Source organism: Gorilla gorilla, chromosome 14 (assembly GCF_029281585.2).
Source record: "Gorilla gorilla gorilla isolate KB3781 chromosome 14, NHGRI_mGorGor1-v2.1_pri, whole genome shotgun sequence".
NCBI lineage: Eukaryota > Metazoa > Chordata > Mammalia > Primates > Hominidae > Gorilla > Gorilla gorilla.
In genome coordinates, this window is record NC_073238.2 from 104,443 (window position 1) to 130,511 (window position 26,069).

Consider the following 26,069-nt stretch of genomic DNA (forward strand, 5'->3'; position numbering starts at 1 on the left):
GAAAGTCAGAGGCTGATTTGTATTTACTTAGCAAGATGGCCCACTTCGTGGGGGATGCATGATGGTGAGAGCCAGAGACAGCTCTTGGAAAACCTGTGAATTGGGTGACCTAGATTTCAGAGCCACTGCTTGCTTTGTGGTCTCCCTGTGACATTTTCTCTGGGCCTCCCTGAGGAGGGAACACCCCCACTGAGACACTGCTCTGGGCTTTCCTTCCCACAGCAAAAGCCCATCCACTTGCTCACCCTCCAAACACAGGTGCCATCCTTTCCCCAGCTCCAGCTCCAGGTCTGGGAGGAAAATCCTCAGTTACTAAGAATAACAGTTTGACACACTTCCCTTCCCAGGGACATCTACCTTTTAATGGTGGACATGACAGAACTCAAGGAATCCTCCAGTGAGGAAGGTTTAGATGCTCAAGGGTAGACCTGTAGCACGGAGATGGCTGAATTTTTATGCCCTACTAGGTGGGAACTGACTGCTTGGACTGAACGTGACTCCCAAGGCCCCTGAACTGTGGCCTGGAGAGCTTTTAGTTCACAGAGTAACTCTCTCCCTCCGTCCCCAGCACCAAACCCTTTCCATGTACAAGTGTGGACTCTGGAAGCGGCTGTTCTGGTAGCTGCAGGAGGGGCCAGGCTAGCTTTTGACAGTTCTGGCCACTTCCAGAGATGGCTCTTGGTTCTCAGGCCCTCGGCTGAGTGATGGGGGCAGCTGTCAACAGCTCTCTCTCCTCTCCCCTTTCCCCAGCTGCTCTGACTCTTCATCAGCAGGCTGAGCTTCTCCAAGCCTCAGTTTCCCTTCTCCTCACCCCCTTCTCACCAGACGCTTGCCACCCATGCTCTTTACGGTCCTGGGTCTCTCCAGTTTTCATGAGAGAAAGGCCAGTAACATTTTCTTAAGCCAGTGAATGAGTAATATAAATAAAATCGTATGTAAATAGAAGCAATTTTTGATGACAAAACTGTTTAAATTCTCTTAATTTATTATCCTGAAGCAATTAGGAATGTCCATTTTCTTTTTGGCTGAATTAATAAAAGTATAGCAACTAAAGCAAAGACATGAGAATCCTCTTAATCTGGATACGCTGTGTTTGAGATAACGTGTTTGGTGCTTTCCACTTCTTCAGTTTTATTATTTATTTATTTTTTAAGTAGAGACAGGGTCTCACTGAGTTGCCCAGGCTGGCCTCGAATTTCTGGGCTCAAGGGATCTACCTGTCTTGGGCTCTCAAGGTGCTGGGATTATAGGCATGCGCCACTGTGCCTGGCCCCGTTTCTATTTTAATCAAGAATATGTCAAAAGAAAGAGGAGCCAGAGACAGCCTTCTCTTAACACAAAGCAGGGTGTTGTATCTTCATCTGACAATAAGTGACTTGGTTAACTTTGACTTAATTTTGGCTTTTGGGAAGTCATGGGGAAAAGAAGTAAAGCTGAGGATGGTGAAATACCTTTGCTAAACCCAGAGACACTGCACCTGAATCCTGCTCAGTGTTTTGTAGGCAACCAACTGCCTTCTGCCACTGGTATCCGGAAGGGGAAATGAGTTACCTTAAGTGGGCCAAAGTGGGGAAATACTAACAGTACAACTAGAAAGCAAGAGCTGTCGTGAAAGCCCTGAATGGGTTCCCACTGCCATTTCAGACAAAACTGATGCAGTTAAGCCTGAATTTCCTGGCAAGCGCAAGGGTAGATTTTTCCAAAAGGCTTTTTAGACTGCAAATACACAGCCTTTCCATGTCTAATCACAAAAGCAAACTGCTGGACACATGCTCTCTGTTCCCAGCTGGTTGTGTACATTTTCTTCACACTTCAACAGAAACGTGCCAAGGTGTGACATTTATAAATTTCGCCAACTGGGAACTGTGCACACAAATCGTTCTTGCTTGTGGTGTGGGAAAATGATGAATGGGGGCTGTTCTGCCTGGGGAGGAGGGCTGCTGTCACTCTGGCATGCCTACAGCCTTATTTATTACACACCAAAGTATAAAACCACTCCACCGCTGCAGCTCTCAGCTCCAGGCCTGGCATCTGCCCGAAGAGACCACGCTCCTGGAGCCCTGCTGTCTTTTCGGGGAGACTCTGGGGCTCTGTTGAGAATCATGCTTTGGAGGCAGCTCGTCTATTGGCAACTGCTGGCTTTGTTTTTCCTCCCTTTTTGCCTGTGTCAAGATGAATACATGGAGGTGAGCGGAAGAACTAATACAGTGGTGGCAAGAATAGTGCAAAGCCACCAGCAGACTGGCCGTAGCGGCTCCAGGAGGGAGAAAGTGAGAGAGCGGAGCCATCCTAAAACTGGGACTGTGGATAATAACACTTCTACAGACCTAAAATCCCTGAGACCAGATGAGCTACCGCACCCCGAGGTAGACGACCTAGCCCAGATCACCACATTCTGGGGCCAGGTACTCAGAATTCTCTGCTAAGGATTTTTGTGAAAGCTTAATGAGTTTTGTTGTTGTTGTTGTTGTTGTTGTTGTTGTTGTTGTTCTTTTTTTGGCTAAGATTCTTAGAATCAATGAATGCTTTCGAGAAGTTCGCTAAGCTGCTTGTGAATCTCTTTCTGGATTGCTGTCGGGTACAAGAGAGACTGTCGATCTCTGTTAGAAAATCAGCAGAGGCAGCAATGATGTGATGGGATGGTGGCCGTAGTATCACCCCATCAGAAAGGGGAAACTGGCCAGCCGGCTTCCTGCTGTGCTGGGACTTGATTTCCTTCTTGCTCTGTTGGTCCGGAAAGGAGTGCTGACCCATGCAGACAGATCGGTCACTGTGGACAATCATTTGTTGCTCTTAAGAGAATTGGACTTTCTTAATCCCTTCCGGCAGGGAAAAGCTGCCCTTTGAGTTTGTCAAAAGCAATCAAAGTTTTTTTACTTTGATTTGTGAGTATACTGTGACATTTCATGGCAGTCTTGTTTATTTGATTTATAGCATTCTAGATTGTTAAGCCTCTCTGTTAAGCCTGTTTTGAAAAGAATTAAAGAGTTAAATAAAAAATAAACTGTTTGAAATGCATACCTTATAGCATGATTTGATGCCTGATAATCACAGAGGACTTGATCTATTGCTCAGGTTATAAATTCAGCTCTAAGGAAATATCTTTAACTCTTGGTAGTATGAGAGTGAGTTAAGATTTCAGTATAGTGAATTGCAAATTGGTGAAACTCAATGTAATTTAAAATATTAAGTACAGGAAGAGACATATTTTGAATTACCCTCTAGACATCTGGTATGCTGAAAACTGTCAGAGGGGGCAAGAAAAGTTACTTTGAGTTATATGATATTTGAACATACAGGTTTTTACTACAAGATTTGATTACTTTAATGCATTAAATAGGACCTGAAGAATTTCATGTAATTGAAATCTAAATCCTTCCTACTATGGATTCAGAAGTTTGGGTTGGTTGTTTGGTTATATGGTCAGACCAAGATCACACACAAAATCAATTGCAGATTTGAAACTAACCCAGAACTTCTAACTTGACCACACAAGGCAGTTGCCCAAACCATTCTGTGGGGGATGTATCCAGAGAAAATTGCTTCTTTAAGGAGCCACGGAAGAAATGATAATCTCTAAATATGATCCTATCTTTTGAAAGCCACTTTTAGAGATTGTCTATTCATCTGACAATCTTTTGGCTAAAGGGTAATGATTAACACTAATTTGTGTGTGGGTTTTTGTTTGTTTTTGTTCTGTGGTGAAGATATTTTCACTTGTGTCCAAGACTTGATCTGGACTTTCCATTTCACACACGGTATCTTTCTTGGCCAACAGATGGTATCTTTCCTGGCCATGACAGTGTGATTCCCCCAGAGGAAGCAGAAGGAAGTTAAAGGTTGTCTTTGGTCATTGTGTCCTGACAACCAACACCCAGCAGGCCACTGAAATTCAAATCACATTTCTCCTTCACTCTACCTTCTAGGTTCCTGAAGTATTTTCAAACAAACCACCAACAGGAGATATTGAGGATATTTAGAGTTACTGACATTCTGGAAGTTTTCAATACAACTCCTCTACCAACGGCTATGGAAACCACAGTTTGAATTTAGGATTGTGCTATGTTCTTCCTTCTTTTCCTACTTCCCCTGTCCCTCTTCTTTGATCATAATTCAATTTTCCTCTTATTCATTCAGTTCCCATGTATTTCTTGTGCTTCTACTTTGTACCAAACTTTAAAAGGGGCCCAGGGATATATAAAGATAAATATGCCTGAGCTCCCATGTCCAAACCATCCTGAAGGGCTGTAGTAGAGATGAATTTTTGTGAATTAAATTAAGCTTAATTAAATTCCATGTGTTAAATAAAGTCAGTACATGAAAGGCAATTGGGCAAAAGTGTCAAAGTACTGATAGTTTTTGAGCTGGATCTTAAAAGATGAGATTAAAAGAATGACTATCCACAGCAAATTAAAAAAAAAAAGTGCTGCAACAGAGACTGGAAAGCCTGTGAGGAGTTGGCTGTGGCTGAAGCTCCTGGGTTGGGGATGCAGGGGTGGGGGTTGGGGGGACGACGGGACATTACACGATTTTAGTGCCAAGAAGGATTCCGCTAGCTGGTTTAGGAGCTTAGATTTTGCTTTGCTAGCTAGGTTTTGTTTGTTCATAGCAGGACAGTGAGGTAATCAGATATATGGTCTGGAAAGATGCTCCAGCTGTGGGTTCATGGTGGAGTACAATGGCCGGAGATCTGGGGTGGGCAGACCTGGGCTCTTTTTTCCTGGTATTTTCTTCTCTGTAGGCTCTTTTTCATTCACCTTTGTCAATCTCCCCTCCTTCTCCCGGATACCCATTTCTCCCTCCTCCCACTTCCCTTCTTCTTCTTTCTTTTCCCTTTTTTTGGGGCAGGAGGTTTAAAAAAAGGAGCTATGACTCTCCTTCCTAGAAGTCACTTACTAGTAATAGAGCTCAGTTCTGCATCACTACCCCTAGGCCTCCATCTGCAAAATTGGTGGAGCATTTCTTAGAGACAAACTCTTTCTCGCATGCTGCAAATTTACCTGCCTTTTGCATACACATTTGTCCTGCTTTTGGGAAAGGGGATGATAAACAAGGAGATCATAAATAGCAACTACCTACATGTAATTTTCCCTTACCTAGGAGAAAACTTCTGAATTAACACATCCCTTCCAACTTGTTCTCAGAATTCCAGCAAAAGACTTGACAATGCAAAAGCATTGCTCCATTCAACTGAACTTTGAAAGACAAGGCCAGAGGAAGGAACATGTAATGCAATGCTGCTGAAGGGTTCTCACGAGGTGCTCGACTAGTAGCAACCAGAAGTCTCTCACTGTTCTGGTGGCAGCTCTGTGCCCTCAAAGTGCCCTCAAGTAGCTTGGTATTGCACTTCCAATCCTAGTTGGCTCTAGCATTGAGCAACTTCATCTCCTGGAGCTGAATTCTTGTGCCTAGATACTAGACTTTAAAAACAAAATGTTTCTAAATTATTATTTGAGGCTTTGGAAAATACTTTAGTATCTTTGCATTGTAGAGCTGGAAACAAATGCAAGACGATTGTAGGGAAAAAGTGGGAAATCTTCTCTTGTTTCATCCTCTGAAGATTCTCTGAAAATTAACCGTCCAAAGGCAGATCAATAGGAGAAACACACATACCGCATGGGGATGATTTCCCAATAGCCCAATGTGGTATGCATGCTTACACACCCTTCCACGTAGGGTAGCAGGGAGTTGGGGAATGTAGAAGTAGATTACAAAGTTCCTCTGAGCCCTGGGGGAGGTGTTGTTACAAAAAGTGAATCCATACGGTTCTGCAACAACCTCAATTCTTGGCTCCTCAATTCCACTGAGGGTCATAAGGCAGAAGGAAAGACCAACACAAGTTTTAGAGCAGGAATGAAAGTTTATTAAAAAGTTTTAGAGCAGGAACAAAAGGAAGGCAGGTATACTTGGAAAGGGCCAAATGGGAAACTTGAAAGACAAGTGCACGGTTTGACCTTTTGACTTGGGGTTTTTTTACATTGCCATACTTCTGGGGTCTTGCGTTACTTCTCCCTTGATTCTTCCCTTGGGGTGGGTTGTCCACATGTGTAGTGGCCTGCCAGCACTTACTTGGGAGGTGAGCATGCATAGTATGTTTACTGGAGTTGTAACCATGCTCACTTGAGGTATTCTTCCCTTACCAGCCAAATGCCCCTAGGAGGTCATTTGCCAATTAAACTCTGCCATTTTGCCTCTTAATGCACATGCTTGAGCCCACTTGCCCAACTCCTGAGATCTTATTGGGAAGCTGCCGATAACCAGTTTCAGGTTTTTGCTATCTTTAGGAAGACTGCCTTTACCCGGCACTGGCTGCAACCAATTATTATTTTAGAGAAACAGTTAAAAGCCACTTGATCATCACCTGATGATCACCTGACATTCCTGGTCAGGTGGAGCCCTCCCCTACCCTGCTCATGTCTGAGTAGCTACCTAGTGTAACAGTGTCAAGAAGGGAAGGGAGAGAAATTTACTGTGAACAGAGGTTGTCTTAAAGCTTCCCAGATTATGGCTCCTAGCTGCCCTCAGGAAATAGAAAAAAAGCCTGTCTGAGCCTTGTGATGACTCCCAGTCTCTTCACTTCTCCAGTGGTTGATCTTTCCTGGTTATTTGATGAGATTCCTAAGGAGGGGGTCTTAAGACAATTGCATTTCTTTTGGAAAGACGCTTTCTTAGTCAAATAAAGAAATTCCAGACAGAGTCCCTCCCGGCACTTCTGGAAAAAAGATCAGAGAGACTGGGAGGCAGGGAAAGGTCAGAGAGAGACCTTGGATCTGAGGCTTCTCTCTCTTTTTTTAATAAGAGATTTGCCACAAGCCAGTTTTCGTTGTGATAGCTCTTCCTATACGCCTTTCTTAAAACACCGAAGTTCAGAAGTTCAGAAGGATCGTGAGGCCCCTCTCTCATGACCTGCATTCATACTGAAAATCAAGATCGAGCAGGCTTTTGTCCTGCTCCGCAGAGCCTTCCATCGTCCCTGTGCTCACCTTATCTTCGTGGCTTATTTCTGAAGCCTTCCATTTCCAAAGCACTCAACACGCTGAAGCACGTATTTTGAAGAGTCATTTTCTGTGCACCAACACCACCTCATCCAATCCTCTGATTTAATAGCCAAAAACAAAACAAACAAAAAAAGATGTCTGGAGAACAGCGACTTCTCTAAGGTCACGCAGCACCATGATGGAAATTCTGGTTTCAGTCCAGTGGGTGTTTCAACATTCCTAAGCATCTCAGTATTTCCATTCCATTCCTACATCGATGGTTCCACTTGAGGATTTTCCCTCCTTCTCCTCCCTTCTCCATCCTTAAAATTCATCATTGGCAGAGCCCTGGATTTTCTGAGGTTTAAAAGGCTGAATTTCACATTGGCAAAAGCATAACAGGAAATATGGAATCCTTCCTTCTCAGATTACAGTTTTGGATTAGAAGGTGGGTTGTGCCGTGGTGTCTTTGACTTTCCAAGTGTCCTGAAATCCCTCAGCTAAAATCCCTGAGATGAAATCCGTCATCTCAAACCAATGGCTTTAGTTGACTTTTCTTCCCCTACCAATTTGGCAGAAGGTTTTCATAGACTCTAGTTCTTGTCCAGGTTTGAGCCTGGTAGACTGAAGACAAGACTAGGAGTTAGCTCTAAGTTATAGCTCCTGATCAGGCAAGACTTGGGTTCTGAGAGGTTGCAGGAGAATGCTTGTGCTACAGATACTGTTCAGTGTTTTCCCTGAATAGCTTGGTGGAAAATTTTAGGACAAAGCGGTGAGAGAGTGAGAACAAAATTCAAGCCCACTTTTTATTAAAGAAAAGAAAGTAAGTTCTAAATGTTTAACTGTGTGAAGTTTTGATCCAGTTCTCGGCTTAAATTTTTAGTGACAAATACAACCTGAATTTTACATTCTTTTTTCCTCCCTCTGTGTCTCCTTTTTCTCTCCTTTGCTTCATTTTTTTCATGACTCTCTTAGCAACAACATGCTGTTTTCAAAAGACCGTTGAATTATAATTGATGTCTAGGAACATTTCCACAAGTATTTTGTATGACATAATTAAAAGGCAAGTTGCCAGTTTAGATGGGAGTTCAAATTTCATAAGCAACTTTAACTCTTCTGTCAATCAACTTCCACTAGGTCTTTAGCTCTTTGACGGTAAACATATATTTTAGAAATTTATCTTTGGATAAATAAGCATTTCACTCAGTGTCATACTTGAGCGTGTTTAGTACCCATTAAGTGCTTATTAAATATTGGTTCAAACAGTGAGATAATCATTTCACAATTTTTTTTTTTTTTTGAGACTGTGTCTTGCTCTTGTCGCCCAGGCTGGAGTACAATGGTGCTATCTCAGCTCACTGCAACCTCCGCCTCCTGGGTTCAAGTGATTCTCCTGCCTCAGCCTCCCAAGTAGCTGGGATTACAGGCATGCACCAGCGTGCCTGGCTAATTTTTGTATTTTTAGTAGAGATGGGATTTCACCATGCTGGCCAGGCTGGTCTCCAACTCCTGACCTCAGGTGATCCACCTGCCTCGGCCTCCAAAAGTGCTGGGAATACAGGCGTCAGCCACCATTCTCGGCCCAATCATTTCACATTTTAAAGTGGAATGTGTGAAATAGAAATCATGTTAAATAGTTGATTTACTTATAAAGTTAAAGTTGTTTCAAGATGTAGATAATAAAAATGTATTGGACTTATAGTTCATAGCAATGTATTATACTCTTGAAAATTGTTAAGAGTACATTTTAAGTGCTCTCTCTACAAAAACACTATATGAGACAACGCATATGTTAATTAGCTCAATTTAGTATTTTACACTGTGTACTTATTTTATAACAACATGTTATATGTGATAAATATATATATAATTTCTAGTTGTCAGTTAAATAAGTAAATAAATGTATTGGACTAAAAAATACTTTATTTCCTTCGTTTTCTAAGACAATTTAAGTGTGCTATGGCTGTTTGAAAAACTAGTGTTACTATTCAGAATTTCTAAGAGATCTTAATCTAGCTCTTAACTCAGTATCATGGATATAGTAAGCATTTAAAAACAGTGCTTAAAGTGGATAATTCTTGTAATTTGAGGACCATCTACTCAATTTAGCTACATCTGGGGCTATGGCAGTTGGAAAAGAGAAAAGGCTTCCAAGTCCACTTCTGAAGGAGTTTCTTCCTTTGCTGTTACAGTAGCAGCAGGAAGGCACTTTCCAGAAATAGGACCCAACTTCCCACCCCCACCCACACGCTTTTCAAAGAGCATCTTCCTCTACTGACTTTCTTGTTGCCTTTTCCTTTGATCATCAACTGACCTTAGCTACTCCCTGACCCTTTGCCATTGATATCTCCACCCCATCCCATCTTTTGTGATCTTGCTGTGATTCGATTGGAATTAAGCTTACCTAAGGGCCAAGGCCAGTGGAAATTTAAAAATCCTAATTGCTCACAAGTACCTTTTTTTCTGAAGCTTCTCTTTCTGTCTTTTTAGTCTCCACAAACCGGAGGACTACCCCCAGACTGCAGTAAGTGTTGTCATGGAGACTACAGCTTTCGAGGCTACCAAGGCCCCCCTGGGCCACCGGGCCCTCCTGGCATTCCAGGTAAGGATGAGCAAGACATACTGTCAATCTAATTGCAGCCTGAGCTAAAGTAGGAGCAAAGGGCAAAGCTAAATAATTTGGGATCACTTCTGTGTGATCCAAAGGATCCGCTAGATTCTTGGCACCCTGGAATACCAGGTTCGTAGGCTGGGAGGCTCCTCAACAGCATCGAGTCCGAAACGACCAGGTCATAGTCTCCGTTCCAGTATATCTGCCACAGCGTGCTTTATGAAGGGCAGAGTAGAGCCAAAAGCTTACTGCTCTGGGCTTCAGCCATCTCAATGCCAGTCACTGAGCTGTGCATCCTTCTGTGCGACTCTAGGTCCAGCTAAGTGCTTCTTCCTCCAGTCTCAGGATCTCTCCATGTTCAGCCATCTCTCAGTTGACTCTCATGCCACTCTTGGCCTCATGGAAACATTTTTAGGCTCCAGTACCATGTAGTGGTATGGGGAATGCTCTGGAGCTACATCAGACCCCACTAGACCAGCAGTTCAGTCATCTGTACTGTGCCGATGCCACCAGGCACAGGAGAGTGCCGCGGGCCTGCTGGTACCCTGGGTCAGTCCAAGAAAGGGTAGCCCAGGTCTCCTTAATATAGGGCTCCCAAGCCTATCTTGGGTTTTATTGTCTTCATCCTCAGGTTAATCCCTAGGGTAGGACCTCATCTCAGGGTCTGGCCAAAGTCCACTGGCTCTTCTGTGACTTACTCTCATTGATGTTAATATTTATCAAATGTGGTTCAATTTTTTTTCTACTTTTGAGTAGCTTCTTGCACAAAACCAAATTTACAGCAAGAAAATCTTATGTTAAACTTTAAACTACACTTACTGGCTTGGAATCTATGTCATTGGCCATCAAGGACAGCAGCCAGCAGGAGCAATGATGTAGGGTAGGGCCTACTTCGACCCTTGTAAAATCTTCTCAGGTCTTAACTCTTCTGAGGTTACACAAAAGGTTGGCCTTGGTTAAATGTTTTCTAACCAGGAAATGGCTTTGTCACTGAACACATTAATTTGTAAACACAGTCAAAGTTCATCCATTTGGTAGGGTTGTAGGCCTGGTATGATAACCAACCAAGGGTAGCATGCAAAGTAAACAGCAAAAAGCCTGAAATTTAGCAAATATTAAAAATAAAAAAGAGGTGTAGAAATTGTCTCTTGGTGGCAAAGGGAAAAGTTAAAATTGTTTTCCAACTCTTGCTTTCAAAATCATTGCTGTAATTTGTTTAATGAATGAGTTTACCTTTTCCCCAGTTATAAAAGTGATGTGTTTTTTGTAGAAAACTTCAAAGAGACAGAAAAATATACAGAATGACATGAAAATTACTCATGTTCCACATTTAGAAAAGAACCTCTATGAATATTTTTCTGTAACTTATTCTTGTCTTTTTTTCCCTATGGATATAATACATAAATACATATTTTTCCAAACAAAGATAGTATCATGTTATTTCTATTTACTCATAACTTTCTTTTGCCTGAAACAAAGTCTGGCTCTTTTGTCCAGGCTGGAGTGAAGTGGCATGATCCAGGCTCCCTGTAGCCTTGGCCTCTTAGGCTCAAGAGGTCATCCTGCCTCAGTCTCCCAAATAGCTGGGACTACAGGTGTGCACCACCACTCCTGGCTAATTTTTTAATTTCTATTTTTGTAAAGACGGGATCTCGCCATATTGCTCAAGCTTGTCTCAAACTCTAGGGCTCAAGTGATCCTCCCACCGTGGCTTCGCAAAGTGTTGAGATTACAGTTGTGAGCCACTGTACCTGGCCACTTATGACTTTAAAATCTAAAAATATCATGAATATCACTATATCATTAAATGTTTTTCTTCAGCCTTCTTTTTTATGACTATATAACATAGTTTCTAGAATATGTCATGCCCTCCTAGTATTGGTGATTATATAGGTGGTTTCCAATCTTTGCTATTTTAAATGATAATGTGATAATCAGAATTCTACACAATTTTTCCTCCAAGCCTTGCTTCAAAGGATAAACAGGCTTTGGAGCTTTAGGGTATCTAAGGCTTCTTTCAGAGCCTGTTGCCCTATTTAGATGATGATACCCCTTGGTTATATTTGGGATTGTTTTGAATGGTCCCCTTTCATAATTGAGTTTGGATAGTATGTCTAGAAATGGATGGTAAGTATGAGTGACTGGGTTTCCTCATGTGATGATGTCTGGTTGTTTAAGGAAACCATGGAAACAATGGCAACAATGGAGCCACTGGTCATGAAGGAGCCAAAGGTGAGAAGGGCGACAAAGGTGACCTGGGACCTCGAGGGGAGCGGGGGCAGCATGGCCCCAAAGGAGAGAAGGGCTACCCGGGGATTCCACCAGAACTTCAGGTAAACCATCCTCAGTACATCTCCTGGTGGCTTTCCAACCTGCCTGACCACAAGGGGTCAGGAATCAGGATGTTCGAGCGCTTCCTCAAGTCTTCCCCAGTCCTGAGTAAATCTGAGTCTCAGTTTGTTCATCTACATCACAGGATGTTTGCATAAGGCCCATACTGTCCAAAAGGAGGACTTAGATATTATTCTTAGGGAGGAGAGACATTTATGAAGGGTGAAATCTAAGTCCCTCATAGAACCAAATCCAAGGCAACCCTAAATATAAACTTATCTCCTATTTTCCCAAATAAGATGTTTTAAGAATGTAATAAGATGTAATAAGGGTTTGGGCCAACTTGAATGTATAAACATTTAAATATATAAATGGAATGATGAAATGTCTAGTTATAATATTGTATTTATTAACATTGTTGTATTTACATATACTAATCCATACATAAATATTGATATATATTGTTTTCTCTCAACTCAGATTTTGTGGTATAATTTTTGTTTATTTTTTGAAACAGAGTCTTGCTCTGTTGTCCAGGCTGGAGTGCAGTGGCACGATCTTGGCTCACTGCAACCTCTTCCTCGTGGGTTTGAGCAATTCTCCTGCCTCAGCCTCCCTATAGCTGGAATTACAGGCATGCATCACCACACCTGGCTAATTTTTGTATTTCTAATACAGATGGGTTTTTGCCATGGTGGCCAGGCTGGTCTCAAATTCCTGGCCTGAAGTGATCTGCCTGCCTCGGCCTCCCAAAAAAGTGCTGGGATTACAGGCTTGAGCCACCACACTTGACCTTGTGGTATAATTTTTACTTGAGCTTTTCTTGTCAGAATCTTCTTTATCAATGGAGAATTTCAGTTTTGAGCCATTCACTCAGTGTTCCAGACCAGATTACATTCATTTCAGCATAAAGTTTAAAAAATCAATTTATGAGGTTAAAACTGTACATTTTTTTCCAGGCTCAAGTACCCATTTACCTATTCTTTATCTCTCTTTTAAATGATCATTAAAGTTCTTATTGCCAACAAGATCTTAAACTTGTAAATGTGAGGTTAGGTCACAAGAAAAATTACTAACTTTGGGTTATTTCTGGAAGGTGGAGGAGGGCTAGTATTTTGAAATGGATCCCCTCTGGTGGACTTCTATCAGCATTGAAAACTAGCATTTTTTAAAAATTAAGTTGCTTTCTGACTAGTGTCTTCCCAAAAAAAGTAACTTGTGGGTAAAAATAAAGTAACTGAGATAAAGTACTGCAACATGAGAGATTTTTGAAGAACTAGACTATAAAGCGATTCTTGCCTGAAAGATCAATTAGGGGGAAACTGTCTTTCATTTGTGCGTGTATGGTGGTAGTTTGACCCTGTATAAGTTCCATCATTTTTCTGGGCCTTGGTTTTTCAAGTTTAAAATAGCTTGAATAGTTAGGGTGTTACTCTTATGTGTGGGTTTTGCAACTTTTAAATGAAAGCCGTTTTGTGTTGTTTTGTGTGTGTGTGCACAGGCTGGAGTGCAGTGGTGTGATCTTGGCTCACTGCAGCCTCCACCAAGGTTCAAGCGATTCTCTTGCCTCAGCCTCTGGAGTAGCTGGGATTACAGGTGCGTGACACCATGCCTGGCTAATTTTTTTGTATTTTTAGTAGAGACGGCATTTCTCTATGTTAGCCAGGCTGATCTCAAACTCCTGGCCTCCAGTGATCGGCCTGCCTCGGCCTCCCAAAGTGCTGGGATTACAGGTGTGAGCCACTGTGCCTAGCCAAATGCTGTTTAATAATTTCAGCAACCTGGGATCCATGTGCCAGTAGAAATTTACAAACAAAAAGGCTAGAGATGCCACTCAGCCAGGTTAAGGTATTTAATAAGACAGAAGATAAACATCTCAAAGCTAGACACTCTAACCCATAACCTATGAATGGTAAACCACGGAGAAGGGGCCCTAGAGTAGCCAGTTTGATAGAGAACATTCTGGGCAATTATTAAATTTGTCCCATCAGCTATTTTACCCTAAAATCGCAATACAATCATTTGGGTCTTATGCAGATTGTGAAGGAGGGAACTTCACATTCTTTCAAGGTCCCAGCAAATTAAAGAATTTATTAATCTAACTTACACTCAGTTTCAATGACTCATTTGGATGAAGGATTAACTTTGACTTTCACAGCTCATTCTTCAATGGTGGTTTTAAGCAAAAGCTTTTCTTTTTTTTTTTTTAACTTTTATTATAAGTTCAGGGGTACATGTGCAGGTTTTTTACATAGTTAAACTTGTGTCGTGGGGATTTGTTGTACAGATTATTTTATCACCAGATATTAAGCCTAGTACCCATTGGTTATTTTTCCTGATTCTCTCCCTCCTCCCACCTTCCATCCTCCCATAGGCCCTAGTGTGTGTTGTTCCCCTCTATATGTCCACGTGTTCTTATCATTTAGCTCCCACATATACATGAGAACATGCGGTGTTTGGTTTTCTGTTCCTGCATTAGTTTGCTAAGGATAGTGGCCTCCCGTTCCATCCATGTTCCTGCAAGGGACATGATCTCATTCTTCTTTATGGCTGCACAGTATTCCATGGTGTATGTGTAGCACATTTTCTTTATCCAGTCTATCATCAACTGGAATTTAGATTGATTCCATGTCTTTGCTATTGTGAATAGTGACAAAAGCTTTTCTTGACAGGTGGAATTGTCTCAAGGCTTTTTAAATTATTGTTAACATTTTGTATTTTGAACTTCAACCCTGTCTTTGGATATTAGTAGTATAGAGGTGGTAACAATAGTAGTAGGGGTGGCAAGAGGAGGAAGAGTACTACCCCAATCTCCACTTAGGGGATATAGAAATTTGAGGCCCAATTACTAATTACTCAATTGCCAAGTGACAGAATTAAGAGAGGTGGACCTTAATCTCATATCTTTGGACACAAATAGACAGCCTTATTCCCAAACTCATAGAGCCTCTTGGTTGCCACTGTGAGCAGGTTTCTCAAGTTAATTCTCTTTGCTGATCTTTTACTGATTAAGCAGAGGCTTTCAAAGTCCCTTAAAAGATTACACATAAAGTATTTGTAACCATTCCCAGAAATGGGTGTTGACCATTAAATGACTTCTCGGATTCTCCCATCTCTAAACTTTACAGTTCCAAGATGACATTTTTTCGTCCAAAATCATGCTGAGAAATTTTTGCTGTTCTAATATTCAAAAAGATTGCTAATTTTAGTAAACCATTTTTCTATATTTTAGATAACTGCAAACACTCCTTTTTACCTTTTCAAGGTTATTCACGTAATATCTTTTCATTGTTAAAAAAATTAGAAAAGTTCTGGGCCAAAAATAATAAAACATGCCGAGAGATGATTACTGTTAACATACAGTTATGTAACTTTTCAGATTTATGCATACTTATATACATGTTACTTTTAAATATGATGGGAACATATATACATATTATTACTTTATTTCACGAATGACAATCTATCCTAAATGTCTCTTCATATAAATAAATACAATCCTATAGCTTTAAAATTAGTATCTTTTTTCTGAATATAAAATTAATACACGCTAACTTGAAAATTATAAGTGTAATGAAGAAAGGAAAACTTTCCCACGAAACTTCTACCAAGAAAGACCTGCTATTAATAATTTCAAGAATATTCTTGCAGATATTTTTCTGAATTGCCCACACAATAACTCCATCCACACAGACACAGTTAATAAAGGCTGGTATCAGATAATAATGATCTTGTGTTGTCTACTTTTTGGGTAAACAGCATATTGAAGATATTTTCTCCTTTTATACAGATGCACATTTAGATCAGCATCAAGAATTCTCAAAGTGTATTCAAAGAATTAATTTCATTAGAAATTAATAGGCTGGGCACCATGGCTCACGCCTATAATCCCAGCACTTTGGGAGGCCGAGGAAGGTGGATCTCTTGAGTCTAGGAGTTTGAGACCAGCCTAGGCAACATAGTGAGACCTCGTCCCTATAGAGAAAAAAAAAAAAAGAAATTAATAGATATCTTTTGGGGAAAAAATAATGCAGGGTTACCAAAATTAAAATGTTTGGCTATAGGGTTTCTCAGGTCCTTGAATTTGCTAATGTGCATTTCACGGCTTTAAGTGGAAAATTTCACCTAAATTTTTCTGGTATTATTTGATTACAGAATTTTAATATTTCAAAAATCATTTGAAAGACAAATAATCTTCGAAACCTGTGTTCAGAACTGTTGATAGACATTGTCAATCTAATGGCTGCATAGCATTCAAATGTTGGAATTACCATAATTTATTTGTTTCTTTCTCCATAGATTGATGTTTATTCCCAATCTTGCTGTTATGTATAATGTTTAACAAACTAATCTGCATAAAAACTTGACTTCTTTAAGATAGATTGCCTATTTATTGACCAATAATTCTTTCCTTAGATTGCATTCATGGCTTCTCTGGCAACCCACTTCAGCAATCAGAACAGTGGGATTATCTTCAGCAGTGTTGAGACCAACATTGGAAACTTCTTTGATGTCATGACTGGTAGATTTGGGGCCCCAGTATCAGGTGAGATGGAAACATAGGATGAAGATTGAGTTAATCAATGTAATAATAAAGACAATTAAGGAAGGAAGGAAAGAAGAGAGGGAGGGACGCAGAAAGGGAGGGAGGGAAAGAAGGAGGAAGGGAGCAGGAAATAAAGAAAGACATTAAGGTAGTTATTTTTTTCTGATTCAAGTTAAACCAAACAGCTCATATAGATTTCTGTTGGATTTCAAAGTAAACGAATTAGAATCTGAAAAGACAAAAATAGTTTTAAAAATATGGCCATAGTCATTAATATTATTAACTCTGATTTAGACTGAGCTAAATAATTCTTAAGAGGACATAGTTACCTCTGACTTTAAAAGTCCTTAAAACATAATTCTCAGTTTAAATGTGTCATAACTGTTTCCTCCCCTTGCCACCACCTCAAGGAGTGCCTGATCCTATTTTTTTAATGAAAAGAAATTGAGCAGGTAATACATTTACTTATTTAAAACGTTAAGGCCCGGCGCGGTGGCTCATGCCTGTAATCCCAGCACTCTGGAAGGCCGAGGCGGGCGGATCACGAGGTCAGGAGATCGAGACCATCCTGGCTAACACGGTGCAACCCCGTCTCTACTAAAAATACGATAAATTAGCCGGGCACGGTGGCGGGCGCCTGTAGTCCCAGCTACGCGGGAGGCTGAGGCAGGAGAATGGCGGGAACCCGGGAGGTGGAGCTTGCAGTGAGCTGAGATCGCACCACTGCCCTCCAGCCTGGGAGACACAGCGAGACTCCGTCTCAAAAAAAAAAGAGTTTGTTTATGCAAATGAATACAAATATATCTTCTCATATTTCTATATAAAAGCTAGGACACTCTACATTCTGATTGTGTCTTGCTTTAAAAAAAAACTAACAACATATTTTAGAAATCTTTTCACGTCATTACTTCATCTTTCTTGTAGCTGAATGTACCAAAGTATATTTAATGAATACCCTTATTGCTGGACATTTGGGTTGTTTCCAGTTTGCTTTTTTTTTTTTTTTTTTTGGTGGTGGTGGATTTTTTTTGTTTGTTTGTTTCTAGACAGGGTCTCTATCGCCCAGCCTGGAGTGCAGTGGCACCATCTCGGCCCACTGCAACTTCTGCCACCTCTGCCTGCCAAGCTCAAGCAATCCTCCCCACTCAGCCTCCTGAGTAGCTGGGACTACAGACCCAGGCCACCACACCTGGCTAATTTTTGTAGTTTTAGTAGAGACGGGTTTTACCATGTTGGCCAGGCTGGTCTGAAATTCCTGGCCTGAAGTGATCCACCTGCCTCAGCCTCCCAAAGTGCTGGAATTACAGGTGTAAGCCACCATGCCAGCAAGAATATACCACTTTGTAATTGATCACTTACAGGTATATCTGTAGGCTAAAGTTTTAGGAATATTATCAGTATAAACATATCCATAATTTTTATCAATTTTGCCAAATTGCTCCCTGTAAGGGTTGTACCAATATACTTATATTGTCAAGATATGAAAGCACTTATTTCCTGATAGCCTTGTCAACAAAATGTGCTTTCAAGTTTCTGGATAGTTGATAAATAGAAAATCCCACTTTACAAATTTTTTACTTTGAATTAATTTTAGACTTATAGGAGAGTTGTGAAAATATTATAGAAAGTTCTCATATTTTGTTTAACCATCTTCCACTACTATTAACATTTTAAATAACCAAAGTGCAATTATAAAAATAAATAATGAACCTAGGTACAATACTATGACTAAATTATGGACTTCATTCAGATCTCGCCAGGTTTTTCTGATGCCCTCAGCTTTTCATTCCATTTGTTGTCTGGCCATTTCTACCATGGGTTCACGCCTTTTGTTCTATAATGTTCTTTAGTAGAGGTATTTGCTTTATTAGTATAAATTCATGGCTACATTTTTCATCTACTACATGACAACATTTTTTCTTGGAGAGTGTTGTTAATCCATTAGGGTCATTTTTGCTTTTCTTTTCTACTTTAAAAAATTAACTGAGGGTTGAATGAGTTTAATTTTCCTAGACCAGCTGTATGCTCTAGTTTCTCGGTGAAGAAAGGACCAGGGCAGTTTCTAGACTGGATAACTCAAAGGCTCCATCCCCTGCTGCCAGGGGACTAACAGATTCTTTTAAGTATGGCCCTGGTGTGCGTTTTTCTTGGTCACACTTCCACTACCTCTCCAGACTGCACTGGGTCCATGAAAGCTTCTGAAGCCAGCCTTATACTTCCTGGTTCCCTTGCCTTCAGGAGCCTTTTTTTTCTTTCTTTTCTTTTCTTTTTTTTCTTTTGCTGGCAGATTTTGAGATTGGCCACTGCAGGTCCTCTTTCCACATCCTACACTGTATCTAGCAACCATCACCCCAAACACAGCCTTGCTTCCGCTCAGCCCTGTTCACAGGGGCTTGTTTTCAGCATTGCTCTTCCACGTGGCCCTCACTATCAGGGAGTGCATTTCTCCTGGCACTGTGTGACACCTGCTGCCACCTGGCCTCCTCAGAGCCTGGCCCAACCTCATGTTATCTCCACATGACTCTGTCCACCCTCAGGGGCATTTGGCAGCACTTACAGGTATTTTTGAAGTTCATTGATTTTCTTCCAGTCTCCTAGCGTTGCAGAACGTGGATACTTATCTGGTTTTTGTTTTTCAATTCTACTCATTTCTCTATATGGTATCCAGAATTAAAAGGAAGAAACTTCTGATGGAGGCAGTGGCCCTGTCGGATTTTCACAAATGCTTTTAAGTGCACCTTGATTCATTTTTTCTACTCAGTTTAAGTCAGAAATGAACTGAGATATGAAATGATAGAAGCAATCTTTCATCACACTTTAATGTCATGAAAATCATCTTTAAATGTTCTTATGTGATTTTCTGCTCTGAAGGTTTATGTCACAATTTTCTTACAACTATTCTGTTAAATGCTATCTATGCCACAGATTATATTAATGCCTAGAAATACCTAGTCCACATTTCCATGGAATTAAATGGCTTTATAACTGAAGCCTAAGTAAGGATTTAATTTTTTAGAGCTCTCTTGGGCCAGACGTTCAGCTTCTAGTGATACCAACTGTCATTTGACTCTCACAGTTTTCTGTTTCAGTCTCCATTTTTGCAATAGATTGCAAAAAGACCGTTTTGTCCTTTTCAACTTTGGGAGTGAAGAGACGGAGAAGGCTGGTTTTTGAAATTACAGCAACACAAAGACCTCCAAACCGTAGTGCAAATGTGTCTCCTCTGGTTTCAGTACCTTCCCTTGCAGGAAAGCCACATGTGGGTATAATACATACTCACTTCGGTATTTCCAACTCCAGGCATTTCATTTATTCACCATCTGGTGTTTTAGTCTCCTCTTTCTAACATGTTTTTGCAACCTATGTTTAATAGTAGTCATCATTTTGTAAGAAAAACTAATATATTTTCCTGTCATTTTGATTTCAGCTTTATCTTCTTGAGGCATTGAAAATTATGTGTGTGTATGTGTCTAATATGAAATTTTGTAAAATGTGAAAAACTAAACACATATAAACTATTTTCCTTGAGGCTTTTAATTTGTATCTGCCTTTACTTTTCCTCTGTGGGCCAATCTCTAGGCATATGAATAGGCATGATAAACTTTTAGGCCATTTCCTTTGTTCCCAGAACATTGAATATGCATTCCTGGCACTAGACAAAGCATCATCATACTTCTTCGTTTAATTTGACTTAGAATCAGGTGAATTGACATGGCACCCTTACAACTTTCATCTTACTTGATTGCACCTTTGAGAAAGAAACAGAACTATCTTCTATTAAAGCTATTTCTGGGTTATTGTCTTGAAAGGCCATTAGTTTAAAATGTAACATGGAAATCAGTAAGAGCTTGATGACTTATGTTCATTCACCTTTCCAAAATGCACACCAAAATCCCAGATCATTTAGAGTTTGAAAAATTTTCCTTTTGTCTTGTCTGTGTGCTATTGGATTCTTCTTAATCATTCAGTGAAAGTGTCTTGTGTGCTAGCATTTAGAGTATATTAGATCATATTATATTGCTTTCAATTAGGAGCCCTAGGCTCCTATTAAAAAACTCAAATCTTTTAAAATATATGTTGGTCTTCTTCAAATGAAGAGGATACAGACTTTTAGTGACAAGGTCCTGTTGCTGAGTCTAAGTTGGGTCTTTCTGTTTATTGTACATAATTTCACCAACATACAAGGAATAGCATGAGAAATTACCAGAACCGTTTCTTTAGAACTCATAAACATTTGTGCTGTGCTCCAGGATTTCCTCATCTTTGGCTAATCCCTTTGGTGAGTTTAATCATCTGTTATATTGTTATAGTTGCTCATTTTCTTAAGTCATGGAGCATCGTTGTTCAACCACAAACATCTCTGCACCTTGGTAACACGAGTTCTGTGGTACATGAGGATGATAGCTAACCTATGCCCAGGAACAACGCCTACTTTGCCCTAAGCACTTTGTCAGGGCACAAGGCAGTGAGATACAGCTAAAATGAGGTAGGCTCCTTCCCTTAAAGACTTTTAAGTCTTATTCGGGATACACAGTGTACACATTGAAAGCACTTGGAAGGGGACTAGATAAAGGGACATTCCTGCAAATTAAGGCCAAGGAGAGACACCATACTACAAAGAATATCAATAAAAGACATATGAAGGCATTTGGCAAATCTCCAGGTATCTCCAGGTCCTCAATGTATAACATGTTAATATCAACATGGATATATACCTGCTTTTTTCAGGTGTGTATTTCTTCACCTTCAGCATGATGAAGCATGAGGATGTTGAGGAAGTGTATGTGTACCTTATGCACAATGGCAACACAGTCTTCAGCATGTACAGGTGGGTGGTCTTTTCTGTCATGGGTCTCATCCATGCTGCCATTGTTTGTTCAAGGAATGCCTAATGACAGGGAAGCGTATAGCAGTCAATAGAGCCTGACATGGCCCCTATCCTTAATAAGAGCCCTCATGCACCAGTATGGCCACATTATCATCATTATTGTTTGGGAAAAAATAAATCTGATGAACTTGAGCATCAGCAGGTTGATAAGAGGCCTTGCACTAATTACTAGCAGCACTCCCAATAACCAGTCATTTGGATTATTTTTATAACTCATTATTTTGCTCCTCTCTCTCTGCCCCTTTTTCTGCTTTCCCATTCTCCCATGCCCTCTGATGTTAGCTTGGAATGTGGCAAAGAGGCAGAGAGCCGACACCTTTCTTACAATTAAAAGGGCCATGAGTTATCTATGAAAAACTTTGTGGCTGTTATCATTTCCCTGTTATTTTTGATGATGTGTGATAATTGCTGTGTTTACTTCTGGAGCCTTACCTGAGTGGGAAGATGTATTTGAAATGCCAAAAGACAGAAAGATGAGTTAGGGTAGATGAAATTGTTGCAACTAAGAGATCCAGTTACTCTAACATGCTAGAGGTTGATTTTTCTTCACCAGTCCAGGGCAAGAGTTCCAGGTTGAGAAAGAATGAGGGGTTGTAGGAGGGGTGCAGGTTGGGAGTGGGTTTATTCTTCCTGTTTTTTGAGGAAGCCAGGCTGATGAAAGAAGCTCTGCTGTCTATAAAACTGACTTTGAGCCAGGCGCGGTGGCTCACGCCTGTAATCCCAGCACTTTGAGAGGCCGAGGTGGGCAGATCATGCGGTCAGGAGATCGAGACCATCCTGGCTAACACGGTGAAACCCCGTCTCTACTAAAAATACAAAAAATTACCCGGGCATGGTGGCAGGCGCCTGTAATCCCAGCTACTCGGGAGGCTGAGGCAGGAGAATGGCATGAACCCGGGAGGCGGAACTTGCAGTAAGCTGAGATTGCGCCACTGCACTCCAGCCTGGGCGACAGAGCGAGACTCCATCTCAAAAACAAAACAAAACAAAAAACAAACAAACAAACAAAAAAACTGACTTTGAAATTCTCTCTGGTCATTGTCATTGCCAGAGTCAGAAAGAGAAAAGCTTGCTGTTGCAAGCTTGTGGAAATATTTATGGATCAGGAATTCTGTTCAGAGAACTTAGTCACATTGTTTTCCACCCAACAAATGCAAGGGTGACATGGAATTGCAGTGCCAATGGAACAGAAGAAAGGGGATTCTGGTGAACAGCTAACCTTCTCTGCCCTCTGGCTTCCAAATATCTGCTGAACTCTTCTTCTTACACTTACAATACGTGTCTCCCCATCTCTCTGTCCCTATGGGAGACAGCCTGTGAAGCACAAATAACGCATCCAGCTCAAAGCCCTGAGTCAGTCAATGAGTAGTCCTTTTCATCAGATTGGTTTGTTGGCTGTTTTTCTCTTTGGCTCCTGGTTCTGTCCTCTAGGAGGGTCTTCTTTATCTGCTTTTCTCTGTGGCACATCTGAAAGGTGAGCAGGGCCTCCTCAAGGCTCTCTCACAGCCCACTTCCTGCTGGTGCAAATTTGAAAGCTGAGTCAAACAGCCCAAGGTTCTTGAGTCCGGTTTTGGGTCTCTGGCAAACCCATTTCCTTAGAAACTTACTTAGCAGGCTTTTACTCTGTTTTTTACTCGATTTTACTCTATTTACTTAGCTGGCTTTTACTTCATTTGTTAAATAGATTAAGTGAAGTCAGTTACATGTGTTACTAAACCACACTCCATATACTTTTCTTGACAGTTTTCAGCCTGCTATTCCTTGTCTTCATGCCTTTCTCTCAAGTTAATGGAGTTACCCTGAGGCCTTCTAAAGCAATCGATTTGGGCAGAAAGGCAATATTTTTAATCCATCAAATTGTGCCACAGCTGTGTCTACTTGATTGAATGAGTAGTCTTTTTTTTTTTATTATTTTACTTTAAGTTCCAGGATACATGTGCAGAATGTGCAGGTTTGTTACACAGGTATACATGTGCCATGGTGGTTTGCTGCACCTATCAACTCATCATCTAGGTTTCAAACCCTGCTTGCGTTAGTTTTGTGTCCTAATGCTCTCCCTCCCCTTTCCCCTCACCCTGCCACAGGTCCTGCTGTGTGATGTTGCCCTCCATGTGTCCATGTGTTCTCATTGTTCAACTCCCACTTATGAGTGAGAATAGGCGGTGTTTGGTTTTCTGTTCCTGTGTTTGTTAGTTTGCTGAGAATGATGACTTACAGCTTCATGCATGTCCCTGCAAAGGACATGAGCTCATTCTTTTTTATGGCTGCTGAATGAGTAGTCTTAAGGAAAAAACATCAACTTTATCACTGCTCTTCCAGATATAAAGACACCTGGCTTTTTTAACCTTGTTAGGCCCCAACCATGTAGACACTATTTACTTCCTTTTCTTCAAACAAGTCAGTTTTTGCCTAACTCATCTTTTGTAGCAACATCTTTCTAAAAGCAGTAAAGAGTACTTTGGCTTTTTCCGATTACTTCCCTTTCTTACACTACAGGCATTAGATCTGTCTTCCAAGTTATCACGTTTTCCAAATGTTTTTGCACAGTGTAACATGGATCTTCTGCTTTCCCAGACCATGATATTTGTTTCCCCATTGCTCCTTGCCTGACCATGAGCCAGTGCAAGCCTATTTTTATTTGGGTTGCGGAGCAGCCTCCTTTTGTACCAAATTCTAGCTTAGTTAGGGGAAGCTAAATTACTGTAACAAAAACCCAGTGGAATAGCTCAAACATAATATAACTTTCTTTCCTTCTCATCAAACAGCCCAAGGTTGTTCCAGGTTGGAGCAGAGAAGAGAGAGAGCTCTTTTCCACACGGTCTCCAAGAACCCAGTATTCAACATATGGCTTCTAAGATCATTCTGGTCATTGTCATGAACATTCCAGACAGTCATAAGAAGGAGCAGGGAGGGATTTTGTGAGAGTGTTACTAGCCAGCTTTAGAAGTGGCACATAGGTCATTTCTGCTCACAGGCTGTTTAGAGAACTTAGCCACAGGATTATACCTGTGGGAAGGAGAGAAGGGGAGCACAGACTTTGGTGAAGAGTTGGTTGTTCATGGCAAAGACTAAGTAGTTTGTTCCTCTTTTTCTTTCCAGCTATGAAATGAACGGCAAATCAGATACATCCAGCAATCATGCTGTGCTGAAGCTAGCCAAAGGGGATGAGGTTTGGCTGCGAATGGGCAATGGCGCTCTCCATGGGGACCACCAACACTTCTCCACCTTTGCAGGATTCCTGCTCTTTGAAACTAAGTAAATATATGACTAGAATAGCTCCACTTTGGGGAAGACTTGTAGCTGAGCTGATTTGTTATGATCTGAGGGAACATTAAAGTTGAGGGTTTTACATTGCTGTATTCAAAAAATTATTGGTTACAATGTTGTTCACGCTACAGGTACACCAATAATGTTGGACAACTCAGGGGCTCAGAAGAATCAACCACAAAATAGTCTTCTCAGATGACCTTGACTAATATACTCAGCATCTTTATCACTCTTTCCTTGGCACCTAAAAGATAATTCTCCTCTGACGCAGGTTGGAAATATTTTTTTCTATCACAGAAGTCATTTGCAAAGAATTTTGACTGCTCTGCTTTTAATTTAATACCAGTTTTCAGGAACCCCTGAAGTTTTAAGTTCATTATTCTTTATAACATTTGAGAGAATCGGATGTAGTGATATGACAGGGCTGGGGCAAGAACAGGGGCACTAGCTGCCTTATTAGCTAATTTAGTGCCCTCTGTGTTCAGCTTAGCCTTTGACCCTTTCCTTTTGATCCACAAAATACATTAAAACTCTGAATTCACATACAGTGCTATTTTAAAGTTAATAGATTTTAGCTATAAAGTGCTTGACCAGTAATGTGTTGTAATTTTGTGTATGTTCCCCCACATCGCCCCCAACTTCGGATGTGGGGTCAGGAGGTTGAGGTTCACTATTAACAAATGTCATAAATATCTCATAGAGGTACACTGCCAATAGATATTCAAATGTTGCATGTTGACCAGAGGGATTTTATATCTGAAGAACATACACTACTAATAAATACCTTAGAGAAAAATTTTGACCTGGCTTTAGATAAAACTGTGGCAAGAAAAATGTAATGAGCAATATATGGAAATAAACACACCTTTGTTAAAGATAGTTTCTAAACTTGTTTTTAATAAACTTTAATAGTCATAGAATTGTAAATCACTATGGTTAACAGAAAGTGAAAATATTTTCATGCAGATGATGTGAACAGCCATGTGAATAGGTGACTTGGGCACACAGCAGGGTCATATGACTCCAGAAACTTCGCTTTTCAGTTATTCCATTGTTATAATGTCAACCCTTTAAGACATTGATGTTTAGAGGGCTCACAAATACAATCTGAATACCTGTAAGGAAAGAGGTTTTTTATCACATACCTGAAGTCTTTGTAATGTTCATGTTTAAATTCTAAGTTTTCACTTTAGTGACACACAAGGTTTGGTTGTAGGAAACAAGTCCCAGGTGTGTGGGAAATTGATTCACAACAGAGATGGGAAAAGGTGCAGATAATTTCCAATGCCTTCACAATTTACCCATGACCAGAAATATACTTGGAAGACTAATTTCACAAGTGTCCCAAAACTGAGATGCTAAAAAGGAAACAGTAGGTAGGTGTCATAGGAAGTTTACATGTACCATCTAATAAACAAACTTGCAAATTCTAAATCTTTTTTTTTTTTT

General features: G+C 40.6%; 1 protein-coding gene across 3 annotated transcripts; it reads left to right on the forward strand.

Annotated features, from left to right (window-relative positions):
- The first annotated feature begins 2,017 nt into the window (after positions 1-2,017).
- LOC129530594 (complement C1q tumor necrosis factor-related protein 3-like) lies at positions 2,018-25,495 on the forward strand. 3 transcript variants are annotated; one of them, XM_063697073.1, is made up of 6 exons: positions 2,018-2,405; positions 9,468-9,579; positions 11,767-11,921; positions 16,336-16,465; positions 21,194-21,293; positions 24,453-25,495. In XM_063697073.1, the coding sequence occupies exons 1-6, from the start codon at positions 2,103-2,105 to the stop codon at positions 24,610-24,612; spliced, it is 960 nt and encodes a 319-aa protein (XP_063553143.1). In that variant the 5' UTR covers positions 2,018-2,102; the 3' UTR covers positions 24,613-25,495. The 3 variants fall into 3 exon arrangements, with proteins under 3 accessions (XP_063553143.1, XP_055233317.1, XP_063553144.1); XM_055377342.2 differs by having other exon boundaries at positions 2,018-2,186; XM_063697074.1 differs by having other exon boundaries at positions 2,216-2,366; positions 11,767-11,820.
- Positions 25,496-26,069: the final 574 nt, after the last annotated feature.

Bases quoted from the DNA above. Each gene is read 5' to 3' on its own strand.
- LOC129530594 (XM_063697073.1), top strand. From the start codon at position 2,103: ATGCTTTGGAGGCAGCTCGTCTATTGGCAACTGCTGGCTTTGTTTTTC. The intron at 11,922-16,335 runs GTAAACCATCCT...TTCTTTCCTTAG, and splicing joins GGATTCCACCAGAACTTCAG to ATTGCATTCATGGCTTCTCT. The intron at 16,466-21,193 runs GTGAGATGGAAA...TGCTTTTTTCAG, and splicing joins ATTTGGGGCCCCAGTATCAG to GTGTGTATTTCTTCACCTTC.